This window comes from Talpa occidentalis, unplaced genomic scaffold (genome assembly GCF_014898055.3).
Source record: "Talpa occidentalis isolate TD23 unplaced genomic scaffold, MPIMG_talOcc4v2.1 talOcc4.3, whole genome shotgun sequence".
In the NCBI taxonomy this organism is placed as follows: Eukaryota; Metazoa; Chordata; class Mammalia; order Eulipotyphla; family Talpidae; genus Talpa; species Talpa occidentalis.
Genome location: NW_023603184.1, coordinates 73,724,989 through 73,738,510, shown reverse-complemented (window position 1 = coordinate 73,738,510; position 13,522 = coordinate 73,724,989). Strand labels below are relative to the sequence as shown.

The 13,522-nt window shown below is 38.1% G+C and overlaps 1 protein-coding gene across 4 annotated transcripts in view; it reads right to left on the bottom strand.

The window, feature by feature from the left end:
• The window catches only part of THSD7B (thrombospondin type 1 domain containing 7B), a 1,502,545-nt gene that overhangs the window by 444,484 nt on the left and 1,044,539 nt on the right, over nucleotides 1–13,522 (bottom strand). For all 4 annotated transcript variants that reach the window (XM_054699694.1, XM_054699696.1, XM_054699695.1 and 1 more), the window contains one exon: nucleotides 4,114–4,311. In XM_054699694.1, the coding sequence (XP_054555669.1) occupies nucleotides 4,114–4,311 (198 nt within the window). The remainder of the gene's footprint in view (nucleotides 1–4,113; nucleotides 4,312–13,522) is intronic.

Genomic DNA, 13,522 nt, shown 5'->3' with positions numbered 1-13,522 from the left:
AAGACATTTCTCCAAAGAGGAAATGCAAACGGCCAACAGGCATATGAAAAAATGTTCAACATCTCCTATAATATAGAGAAATACAAATCAAAACCACATTGAGATACCACCTTAAACTGATAAGCATGGCACATATCAAAAAAACTAGCAACAACAAATGTTGGCGAGGATGCAGTGAAAAAGGAACTTTCCTACATTGCTGGTGGGAGTGCAAACTGGTCCAAACACTATGGAAAGCTGCCTGGAGATTCCTCAGTCTACTAAAAATGGAGCTACCATTTGACCCAGCAATTCCACTCCTAGGGATCTACCCAAAGGACACAAAAACATTGATTCAAAAGAACATCTGTAGGGCCTCCCCGGTGGCGCAGCGGTTGAGCTCTGGGTTGCGAAGCTGCCCGCAGCCTCTGCAGCGCCGGTTCGATTCCCGGCTGCTCCCCGGCCACCAGAGGAGGGTCCCACATGGCGCACAGACCTCTCCTGCCGCCCGCTGCCCCCCTCAGCAGTGTACTTCGGTCCTTCTGCCTGCTCTGCTCCCTGTTCTGGCTCTGGTGAATTCTCTCACCCTCCCGCGCTTCTGACTGTACCCAGTGCATGTATAAACAAAAACAAACAAACAAACAAATAAATAAATAAATAAAACATGCCTCTATTAAAAAAAAACAACTAAAAAAAAAAAAAAGAACATCTACACCCTTATGTTTATTGCAGTGCTATTTACAATAGGTAAAACCTGGAAACAACCCAAATGCCAAAAAAATAGATGACTGGATCAAGAAGATGTGGTATTTATACACAATAGAATGTTATTCAGCAATCAATAAACAATAAACGCATGCCATTTGCAGCAACATGGATGGAGCTAGAAGGAATTATGCTCAGTGAAATAGTCAGAAAGAAAAAGAAAAATGTCAGATGGTTTCACTTATAGCAGGAATATAGGGGAACCAAATAAGACAACAGTGTTAAAAAATAATCAAAACATGACAGAGCAAAAGACAATTATAAATCAGAGATATGCTGAAGGGAGGAGGAGGGAGAGGGATCAAAGGGAGTGAGAGAGGAGCACAGGGGACTGAGGTGATGGTGCACGGGTGCATTGGTGAAGGGAATTCTATGGGGACTACACCTGAGTGGGTGGGGAGAAGCAAATACTGTTTAAAAATGAACAATGATGTAAAAATTTAAAAAAAGAAAGTAACTAGTGATATTTATTGGAGAGTATTATATATTTAACAAAGCAGAAATGTGTAAAAGCATACAGACAAAAGTAGTTGTGGAAATGCCTACTTTGATCTTAGGTAGGTCATAGTAGACCACATTCTTAATCCACAAGGTTTATGTATATCAAACTGCATCTCACTCTTGTTTCTACTGCTATTTCCAATTACTTTCTGGCCTCAATGTGACAGATTGTGAATTTTTCATTTTCTGAGATAAAGGTCTGGTGAAACTTTGGAGAAGAGAAGTATGTCTTCCTAGTGTCATGAGTAATATCCAAGAAGATAATGTCAAGAGCCCCTACAGACTCCTGATCACAGCTATACGGAAATCTCTTAGCTCCACAATCTGTATAGGATGTAGATAATTCACAGGGATGTTGGATGTTCCTTTTTGTTGATAACTGAAGCACACTGGTATCGGCAAGCCTCAAAATAAGGAACAAAGCAAGTTACCCTTGCAAATTATAACAGGTCGCAAGTCCAACTAGATTTAATATGAGTTGCTTTTTTAATCAAAAAGAACACATGTCCTTTTCTCTCATTCATTTACCTCTGAACAAAATCTGAAATTAGGGCTATGAAACAATTACTTATTGAATTCAGAGTTTTGAAAACTTACAAATATTACAAGAAAGAAAAATCACAGGAAGTTTATTAAATATAACTCAACCCTTTTTCTGTCCAACCATGTAAATGACTGTCAACAGTTCTGTCAATTCCTGTAGCTGTGGGAAGACTATGATAATCTGTGGAGAGGCAGATAGGAGCATTTCTCCACCAAACTTCTATCATCAATCATCCTGAATCTCACAGAAGCAAAACTGTGAAAAATGCAACCAGACCATATTTCTAATTTCTCACTGGACAAAAGACTGTTTCAGCTACCAGGAAGCCATAAGATTTTCCTACCGGATTGTGTCTGCTGCCCCACAAATGATGAAGGAGTCATCCAGGTATTTAGAAACCACAAAGACTTCATGGAACTGATAAGAACATGTCTACCTCTCTAAGAAATTGAGAGTGTAGGTCAATGCTGAAAATTAGTCATTTCACAGAAATAAGCAATAAAACTTTAGAACTGTTGTAAAGTGATACGGCTGATACTGCTGCAATACTGTGGAAGGTACAGCACAAATTGTGAAAGAAATACCCAGACATATGACATAATATGTCATGGCAAGCCCCTAATGCCTGCTATGAGATGACAAAGTATGACAATCATTTGTCACTGTGTCTTAACCAAAAAATGGCACTCTTGTTTCTACTGCTAGATGCTGGGAGAAATAGTATTGTTTTTCTAATCCTCATTATTTTCATTTTACAAGAATGATCTTTGTATAATTATCCCAAAATAGGATAGAGGAATAAATATGCATTGCAAGCAAAATAAGCTAATATATATTTTAAGTAGTTATATGCCACTAATAACATTTATTTAGATAATTTACGATCTCATAATTTCACAATCTAAGAGTGAAAAATAGGCTTTATTACCCCCACTTTATAGCTGAAGGAAAGGACATCTCCATAAGTTCTATACCTTTTCTGAGCTAAGTAAGTAGCATACTTAACATTCCAACCTGTCTAAATCTAGAGCCCAGATATTAAATCTAGGTTCATGGATTCAAAGGAAAATACAAAAGTGATCTTGTTTGCCTCTATTAATAAACTTCACATGTATGGTCAAAATTAAAAAAAAAATTGTGATATCAGAAGTCATTTTTATTTAACTATTGAGTGAAAAGGGGACTATAGCCAATACAATGTGTGTTGCCCTCTATTTCATTCAGCAACCTCCTGGTATTATGAGGTAATCAATTTATCAGTTGATAAATGTGTATCGGTAATTATAACAGCGATTAAAATACAGGAAGGAAGGACAGAAGGAGAAAAGGAAGGAAGAAAGAAGTAATGGAGGAAAGAGAAAAAAGGCAGGGAAGAGGAAGGGGGAACGTGGTGGAGAAAAGCAGAAGGAAACAAGGAAAGACTTTGCTGAACATGTCACCCCTGTGTGGATGCTAATAATGCTTCTAAACCCACTTGATAATTGCTTCTGTTCTATGGATTACTTCACTCCATTAGTCAAAACATTTCATTCCACACACCAAAAATATTATAAGCAGGGCCTCTCATGGCAAAGCTGATTAACAGACAAATTCGCTATTTTCCAAGAGACTGCTTTTTTTAAACTGTAGGATAAAGGTTTCAAATGTCACATTTCTCATTTCCATGTGACTTATGTATTTTCTAAATCATCCTTCAATTCAAATAACCATTATACTAGAAGCTTCGTGAGGAAGGAAAGACACCATTGTTAATAGTCTGTAAATCTTGACAACTTATATTTAAAAAATGGTTCTTTAGAAATGTTAACATTATGTCTAGAACCAATTCTAATCTAATGTTATATAAATGAAAAGATACTGCTTAGTATTTTTTTCTTTTTATCTGAAAGGGTGTAGCCCTGGAATCCTTACAAGGTGATATTTGCAATCATTCATAAAAGTATGTTATATCGACCTCCAGAAATTCAAATATAACTTGTTTTGTATTGATAAGTATGGCTCTCCAAGCAATTACCATATTCTACTTGTCTTGATATATTTAAACTGCCAGAGCCATCTTTAGGTTCACTGTACTACACTTAGGCACAATCAGTGTTCTTTTGTCATAGAGGAAGTAACCCCATATTAAGTCAAGGCAGCTTACTTTGCAGCAATGTGTCACTTAAGTGCTTTCTAACTGCTATTTCAGCACTTGATTTAAACATAAATATTCAAGGACACAGTTATTTGTGTTTCTCTCCCTCAGAAAAATGACCTGATAGAATGGGGTGGTATGTCATTTGACTGATAGTACTTAATAATCCTTGGGATTCATTGAATCATACCTTGGTGATTCTGGCAGACAGCCTTCAGGATGCGATGTCCCAGGCCACATTTTCCATGATCAGGAATACAGATCCCCTCAGATGCCAGCCATCGGTAACACATGGGATCTTCACAAGGAACAGATTCCACCAAATGAGGGCAATGCCCATCAGGCCCTGTGGATTCCATGAGGATGTGTCGCTGTCTCATTCTAAATCCTATGAAGAGAAAGGAAAAAGCTTCACAGGATTCCATCCATATCTAGCAAAGGAAAAACAGCAGCCACTACGAAAGAGTTGAAACTTTTTTTAAATACCTATAGTTCTAAAGCAAGAATCATTTTGATATGCTTTATGTAATGAAAATGGAGGGTTAAGAAGAGGAAAGGAAAAAAATAGAAAGGATCAAGAGCAGGGAATGTCCCTCAAGGGTTTATAAACTAGGATTTGGAGAGGTCAGACATATTCAAGGAATATTCATTGTATGTGTTCAATGATATCATCAAACCAGTAAAAAAAAAAAAAAAAATGAAGACTTACAGAAATAGCCTAACCGTCAGTAAATTAATGTTTTCTTCATATCATTGCTTTGACATACTGATACTCTGTAAAATGTTGAAATACACCTACAGTTTGGCATTTTCCTGCTCCCTCAGTCTTGAGAGTTACCTGAGATTCCCAGGTCAGCCTGACCTAGGACCCACTTCGGACTGCACTTCCCAAACTGACTAGACACGGACTATTCCTGGGCTATTCACCAACTAAAAACAAAACACTGTGAGACCAATGCCCAAAGTTCCACCACAATATTGACACAAATGGATTCTGTGCTACAAGCCTAACGAAGGAGGAAGCCAGGGAGTGGGTACAGGAAATCAGTTAGGAACAGGGTATCTCAAGCCCCACATCCATGTAGCAGCCTAATTGAGAAAGACACCCAGGAGGGTTCCACCACCACCAATGCTCTCAAGCCCACGTGCCCTAGGTCCATTTATCAGTCTAATTGGAGTGTTCAGAACACCAACATAACAACACAATGCTAAAGCAAAGGACCAAGGCTAGTTTCGAAAAGATAGGCCAGGAAATGTGGGCAAACTCTGCGTGCCTGGGTAGCTTAGGAGAACCATGCAAACTTAGTAGCCAAGAAGATCTCCACCATTTCAGTGGACCTATGTAACCTAGGTGACCCCCTCGGGCCCAGCCAATCATCATAAGACACAATGTGGAGACACCCGACAGTCAAACCTCCACTCCTTGCCCACTTTACCCATATAAGCACCTGCTTCTTGCCACCTCAATTGGATACCCATTTGGGACCCCTCTCCACTTGTACAGCTTTCCTTCACTTCCTCTCACCAATCAACAAATCTCTTGTTTTTCTGTATCTTTGGTCTCAACATTGAATTCTTTCTTTGCCAAAGACAAGAAGCAAGAGCCCGGCCTAGGGTCCTCAGACTCCAGGCCTGCTCACCAAAAACCCTGATTCACTATCAAGCCACAAACTTAGTCTCTCAGAAGCCAAGTAGGTATAAACAGAGGGAAATGGCCATGACAAGATTGTAGGGAGTGATGGGGTCTGTGGTAAAATGGAGGATGTGATCTCGCTGTTAAGTGGTTGGTATTTATTCAGCTTTCAATGATCTAGCAAATGTTGAGCCTATTTGTCAAAACTTCTAATTCTGTCAAAGAGCCATAAATACAATTTTTAATCTGAAACTTTCCATTTTTAAATAATATAAATTATTACTAATTTACAGTTTCATGAAATAAAGTGAACTTTAAAAATGACTGAGAATTAGACAAAACCCTTCATTAGAATTAGATGAAAACCTTTCAATCTCTGGCCTTCGTGACATATCAGTTCTAAAGACAATGTCTAGTTCCATAGATCTCATATTTTATCTCATATTTTATTCTTTAATACTCCATATTCAATCAATCAATTTAATTTCTTTAATTATTAAACAAATGAAACCAATCATATGGTATAGTAACATTTTTAGGAATTATTATTCCTTATTATTATTCCTTATTATTCACTTATTTCTTAGGGTAAGTTATAATAAAATGACAGGAAGATTGAGGGCACGAGAACAATGAATTACCAGAATGAGAGCATTAGATAGGGAGAAGTACAAGTTAGGGAGCATGAGAGGTTAAAAAAAAAAAAAGCAGATATATTTTTCTCACAATTCTGCTAGGACCATGTCTATTTTCCTGCCAAAAGCCATGAAATGAAAAGGTTACAAAGCTCAAGGTGTAGTTGACAAAAAACTAACTCCTCTTAAATAGCACAGCCAAGGAGGTTAGAATAAATCCACACATGGTTTTAGGCCACAAGAGGGAGCTGAGCTTCCTTAGAATACTGCAAAATGGGCAAGTATTTTAGATAACCCTTTAAAAGTGCTTTATTTGGGCTTTTGGTTCTAGGGGTAACCCATGACTTCTCCTTAAAGAGACCCCTACACTTTAAGGATTTCTCAACTGTGGGAAGGCATTACATAGCCATTCTGAGACCACATCCACATAGCACTGACAATATTAAGGGAGGGCTGCAGAGGAATAAAAGAAAAAATAGCATCTTGCCCATTTTCTACCTCTAAGCCTATATCATTAATTAGTCAAAATAAACCTATAGAGGGACTCAGCTCACTCTCTGGACCATCTAAAGAAGAGACACAAGAAATATACAGCATTCTACACTACAATGACCTCTGACCTCTCCTCGCCGCATAGCCTGGATGACCTCCATTCTGAAGTGTATATCTATATGCTATTTATTTATTGTTTTATATCTGTTGCTGTTCAGTTTATATCTTTGAGCAAGACATAGCATGGGTTTCCATGATTTACAGTGTTTGATAACCACCTCAGAAACTTAGCAATCTTTGCTAGGGATTCTGGGTGTTCTATTACTTAGAGTTTAATGCCTTTGAGAAGCATATGCAGTTTTCCTCCATAAATCAAGTTGCATCCATCTCATCATAAATCTATAGATTACATCTCCTCAGTCAATAAATTCTTTCAGTCTTTCATTTATGCTGCCCTTGTCCTCACTCTAACTAGGATCAAATCACAGCACAAGCTCAGCATAAAACAAAAACCTTGGATCCTCTTGTTAGCATTTAAACTTGAACCACAATTTGGTGGTGATGCCTGCAAGAGACGTCAGGCTCCCCCAGAGGCTTGTGTTCTGAGCGACGCATAACTGCCAAGTCCACAGTAGCTGGGGCATTTACTGACTTCCATATTCATTGGATAACATGATTCAGTGAACATTAACTACCATGTGTAGATCACTGTAATGTGCTGTGGGAAGTTACAGGAGGACAGAAAAATAAATCTTCACAGAGCATATATTCCAACAAGGAAAACAGGCATGCACATTAATTAAGCATCTACCTTATAACTGGACTGTGATAGCCACTTTAATTTTATTACTCCAAATTGATAAATACTCAAAACTACTTCACAAGTTATTATTTCTATTTTACATATGTGGAAATTAAGGCAAAAGGATGCTTTTTACTTCTCCAAAGGCACATTATTGAGTATGTGGATGCACATGAAATCCAACTGAGGTCTTTGTGAGACCTTCCTTACCTCCTCACAAGAAAGGCCTCAAATCAACTCTTGTGTGTTACTGTGTTTTCATCCAACTTCATCTTGAAAACTGACAGGTAGCTTGGATCATTTATTAAACTAAAGAGGTAAAGTTGGGCTAGTAAAATTTAGGCACTAAGGACAAGAAAGAGTTATAGTAATCACTTGCTCATCACAGATTCAGTACACCTTCACTGAACTTAATATTTGCATATTTTTTTCTATGAACCCAATGATTTAATATGTATTCTACTGGCTTAGTGTATATACAACTAGAGATAATTAGAAAAGAGTGGGTTAGGGAGAGAAATAGGAAGCATTTGCACCAAATGGCAGAAGGAAGTCAATGTTTTTAATTGAAGTCATAGCAAAATTGAAGGTGGTTAGGAGGGGAAACCAAAGATGCATTTCTTCATGTGCTAGTGGCCTACATGTGTGCACAAGAGCTTCTGCAGAGCTGTCCATGGGCAACGCCACTGGGACAGGCTTGAGCAATATCCAACAGGAGAAACAAAGAGGACAGAGGCATATTTCATTTAAGTATTCCATTTGGGGCCTCTCTGGTGGCACAAAGGGTTAAGTCTCAGCAATATGAAGCTATCTATAGCCACTGCAGCACCACGAGTTGGATCCCCGGCCAGAAAGCTGACCCACATGGTGCGGCAGGCCTTTCCTGTCTCTCCCACTGCTCCCCTCAGCAGTGTATTTCAGTAGATCTGCCTGTTCTGCTCCCCACTCTGTCTCTGGTGAATCCTCTCACCCCCTGCACCTCTGGCCCATACCCCAGCTCTTGTATGCATAAACAAATAGATTTTTGGGAAAAAAAAAAAAAGTATTCCATTTGGACTTCAACTCGGGAGCCCTGAATGTTGGCAGCAACTTTGATTCAAAGAACCTGCACAGATTGAAGCACAGGTTCTAATTCTTTCAGAATCAACCAACATCCCTACATTTTGTAGGCCCATTATTACTTTAAACACTTTTGTGAATTCAGAAAATAAGCAGCGTAGAGGGGGGATGGTGATCATGAGAACTCAGTGCTTACAGGGAGAAGTAGGCATAGATCTCTTACCAGCTCCCACACAGAAAACAAGAAGAAGAAAAGAAGGCTCTCTTAGCATATATATTATCTGTGACAGAGAAAAATCATTTTATAAACTTTTCATTAAAGGTGGATCTGTCTAGAAGGCCAGGATGGAAAATGGAAATGTTCCCTGTTATTATTATATAACATCTAAAACGTCAGTATTTTCCTACTTTAGTGTGTTATCTCAATTGATTTGTTTCAGAGCTGTAAAGACTGTCTTTGTAAAAACCAATCATGGTTTTTCAGTTTCAAAATGTCTTTTTCCTATGGGGATATTTAGGACTTTAGATGCTAAGATCAGAGAGTTATACTGCATTGGGTGAGGGAAGAATCCCGAAATCCTATCACGTAAACTATTATCTATCGCAACATCATACCAGAAAGCCCCATCAAGTGACTAGAACAACTAACTTCAGTGGGCAAGGTTGCCTTTCTCAACTACGTCTAAGAGGGAGAACGATATCATATCAATGTGTGTCTATGCATCAAAAAGAATTTTAAAAGATGCATTATTCCTAGGTGTAGAGTTCATCCATCAGCAATTTTTTCAGGTTATTTCTTTTTCATATAGCTGTAATTATAACTTGCTGGGAGTGTAATCCGAGATGGAACAATGAATGATAAAGACTAATCCAATTTAAATTCTTCTGAAAGGCATCGTGGCTTCACTTGACAAGTACCAACCTGCGAGTACTGTTCCCCTTGTCGGCCTGTCACAGACCTGACGCGAGGTGTGACAGCGGATTTTCTAATGTGCCCTGAATGGCTGACAGCCACAAACAGTAGCTGATTCCTGATGGGAGGGTGTCTGCCTGAGAATAGTAGCCAGTAATTTGTATATTATATTAATAATTTGTATAAAATAATTTGTATAATACCTAATTCCTTCTATCGTATAATAAAACACGTCCTGCTTTTTCATCCCTTTCTGCTTTTCTTTAACCACGAGAAAAAAGAGAACCAATGCAGTAACACAGTGACTGGGAAAAAGACGAGTGAGGAGAAAAGAGAAATTGCTTCCAACTTTCCACTTCTATTTTCTCATCGCTATGTGTTTTTCTCTCTAATCTTCATCTTTCATACGAAGAAAAGAATATAAACTATCTAGGAAAGTATGCATATCTTACATTTCTGCTAGTAGATTTACTGCATTTCTTTAGAGTAGGAATCCAAATGTGAAGCTCAACACTGCCATTTACACCTCAAAGTTCTGCATGTTTAGCAAATCAGGTTGCATGTGCCAGTCTCTGGGGACTCTAAATGACACTGAGTTTTTGCCAGTCAGTGACTGGCAGAACCAAGGTAGGACGATGGGTCAGACTGGGATTGAGGGAATGTCAGATCTCTGACTCACGAGCTTGAAGAAACAAGATTGCTTACTGGCATCAGAATATGCTTGGACTCCTTGCAGGCACAGAATCATTTTCCTAGAGGGAAAACTCCATAAACTTCTTCCCAGGAGGGAGTACATGCAGGTGGTCCTAGAAGGATTTAGCAAGACCTTACGAATCAAAATTTTCTCTGCTTTATAGGAGCATTTACAAAATATGAAATTTCCAGCCCTGACTAACAATCTCCACAGTTTACACGCTCCTATCAAAACACTACTTAACACTAGAGATGAGCCATTCAGCCTCGATATGGGCCCTATAAAACAGAGACTACTCAACAATCTCAACATGCACCTAAATCTGCAGGGCATCGAGTGGAAAGTTTTAACATCTCCATCTTTTGTTTCAGTCCCAAAGGTTGAGCCTCTATATAAAGAATTTGTCAGACCAATAAATACTCATTTCAGTTATCTGATGCCCCCAAGATGCTCTTGAAATACTCTCCCTTTCTCACACAACTGCAATTTACATATGCCTCGCTCCATGACAGTGCACTGGTGCTAAGATACATTCCACATTCCATGCCTTCATGCCTACATTATTCCAAACTCAGCCTCTGCCTCCCCGGGTCCTTCTCCTCAAGTCATCCTGTCTCTATAACTTCCCATGGCATGCTCCTCTGTGTGAATGTCTGTGTCCAAATTTCTGTCTTTGTATAAAGGCTCCAGTCATTGGCATAGGGCCTAACTAGTCCATTGTGACCTTATCTAAAGGATTACATCTGCAATGTCCTATTCCAAGATAAAGTTATATCCACATGTACTGTGTTTAGGATTGAACTTATCTTTTTGAAGGGCATAATTTTACCCAGAACAGGAGCCATCTAACGAAGCCATCCAGGGTTTAATTGCAGGAGCTGACTTACAATAGGAGTCAATGAGGAAAAGAGTTTGGCATAAAAAAAGGATCTGGGTAAGTGGAAAGGTCAGAAGGTTTTGAGTTCCCTAGCTGTGTTCTATGGGCCAATTCAGAGTTAGATGGAAAAGAAAGACTGATATAAAAGTTAAAAGAGCAGTTTTTAGGGCCTCCCTGATGGTGCAAGGGAGTAAAACGCAACCTCTGAAGCTGTCCGCAGCCACAGCAGCATGAGTTTGATACCCAGCCAGGGAGCTATCCACATGGTGCAGCAGATCTCTCCTGACTCACCCACTGCTCCCCTCAACAGTGTATATCAGTCAGTCTTCCTGTTCAGTTCCTCACTCTGTCTCTGGTGAATCCTCTCACCCCTCACACCTCTGGCCTGTACCCCAGTTCTTGTATGCATAAATAAATAAATCTTTTTTAAAAAGAGCAGTTTTTCATAAGGGGTCCTGTGAAAATTTGGATTCAACAAACAAACCTGCAACAGAAAAGTAAGAAGACATTTTCTGAATTGCTGTGGAGACTATGGGCCACAGCCAGGGGACAATGCATTTAATAAACATCTATTGAAATCTGACCCCACCATAGTTTTACTTCCTTGTAGTATCAACAGTTCACATTTCCTTTCCCTACTCAGTTTGTAAGACTTGAACGGAGCTGCCCTTTCCCTGGGAATCACATGCCTAGGGCCTGATCACTTCAACTCACACCTTTCATCAGGATGATTGGATTAGGGAAGAGCATGTGATACCAAATAATCAACAGGATTCAAGTCCATGGCCTCCTAGAACTAGTTAAGCAATCATTTTGATCCACTTTACTTTCTAAATTGAAAATCACCTTTTTGTATATGATGGCAATTTTTAAGATCTACTCTTTTACCAACTTCCAAGCATACAACACAGTCTTATTAGCAATCACCACCATGTTATACATTAAGCCTCATCGATCACTGGAAACTTATCTGCTATGATCAACACCGGCCATGTCCCTCACCATTCAACCCCTGACAACCACTATTCTATTGTCTGTTACTACTATGAGTTTGAGTTTTGAATTCTATCTATAAGTGAGATCATAACATTGTATCTTTCTCTGACTTATTTTAGTTTTACAATGCCTTCAAGTTCACCTGTGCTGTCACAAATAGCAGGATTTCATCACTTTTGTGGTTGAGTAATATTCCAGTGTGTGTGTGTGTTTAATATTGTCTGGATAGGCAATTAGGTTGCTTCTGTCTTGACTATTATTAATAATGCTGCATGGGAATGCTGTGAAACACTAAAATTTAAAAGATGTCACCACCAAAAAAAAAAAAGGTAATTGTGTGAGGTGATGGATGTGTTCCCTAATGCTATTATGGTAACCATTTTGCAATAAATATGTATATTAAACCAGTGTATTACATATACCCTAAATTATACAATACTGTATATCAAACATATCTCTTTAAAACTCATACAAATAACTCATACAAATCAGACGTAATCCTTTATAAGACACTACATTGGTTTTGTTGTAATGTTTTGAAAATAAAATACTTTCATGTAAAATATACTTCTTGCTTTTATGACACAACTAGATATAGAAACCAAAGACATGAAAAGGGAGCATCAGAGAATCAAGGAAATAGATTTTACTCTAATCCTCCAATTTGTGATTTGTAGTCCATGTTGGTATTAACTTAGCTCTGATAATTTAGATAAAGTTGAGAGATTTTCACAATCTGTCCAATTGAAATCATAAATGAGATTTTTATGCTATTTGAGTCTATGTAATTTGCATGATACAGGGGTTCCTAATAATGCGTTTTAAGTCAATTTGATTAACTAATCTTTAAACGATAATTTTGTCTCTCCCCCCAAAAAAAAATTATATCACTGAAGTGATTTAGAACAATATATGATACTAGAATTTTAATTAATAAATTCTAAGATAAGAAATAGATGTTCCAAATCTATGTTTCAGATAGTTACAGAAATTTGTTGCCACATTGCCATCCATTAGCCAAGAAAATGAATAATCACTAGAAGAAATATGTTAACTAAAATGAATTTTACAGAAAAAAAAAAAAGATTGTCAATGAATGTTTAATAGAAAATGACTGTTGGTCTCTATCCCATAGAGATTGCCTGCCTTAACCTGAACCTTAAACAGAGAAAAAGTTGAATCAAGTGATGGAGAAATAGAAAATTGTAAATAGGAAGAGAAAATAAAAAAAACTGCAGAAAAAGACACAAAAATGTAAAGAGAAAGAATGAGGGCAATGGAAACCTGCTGACCCCATGATACTTTTGGTTGCAACCTTCCCTTCCCTTGTATTTTTAGCTATATAAGCTAATAAATTTCCTTCTTTTGGCTTAAGTCAGTTTGAATTGGATTTCTGTCACGTATAACATTAAGTGTCCCAATTGACATAAAGTCCACTTGGCTGGGTGTAGGCACTAAGGCTTTGAAAGCAAATGAAGTCAACGCTCAGTTACAACAA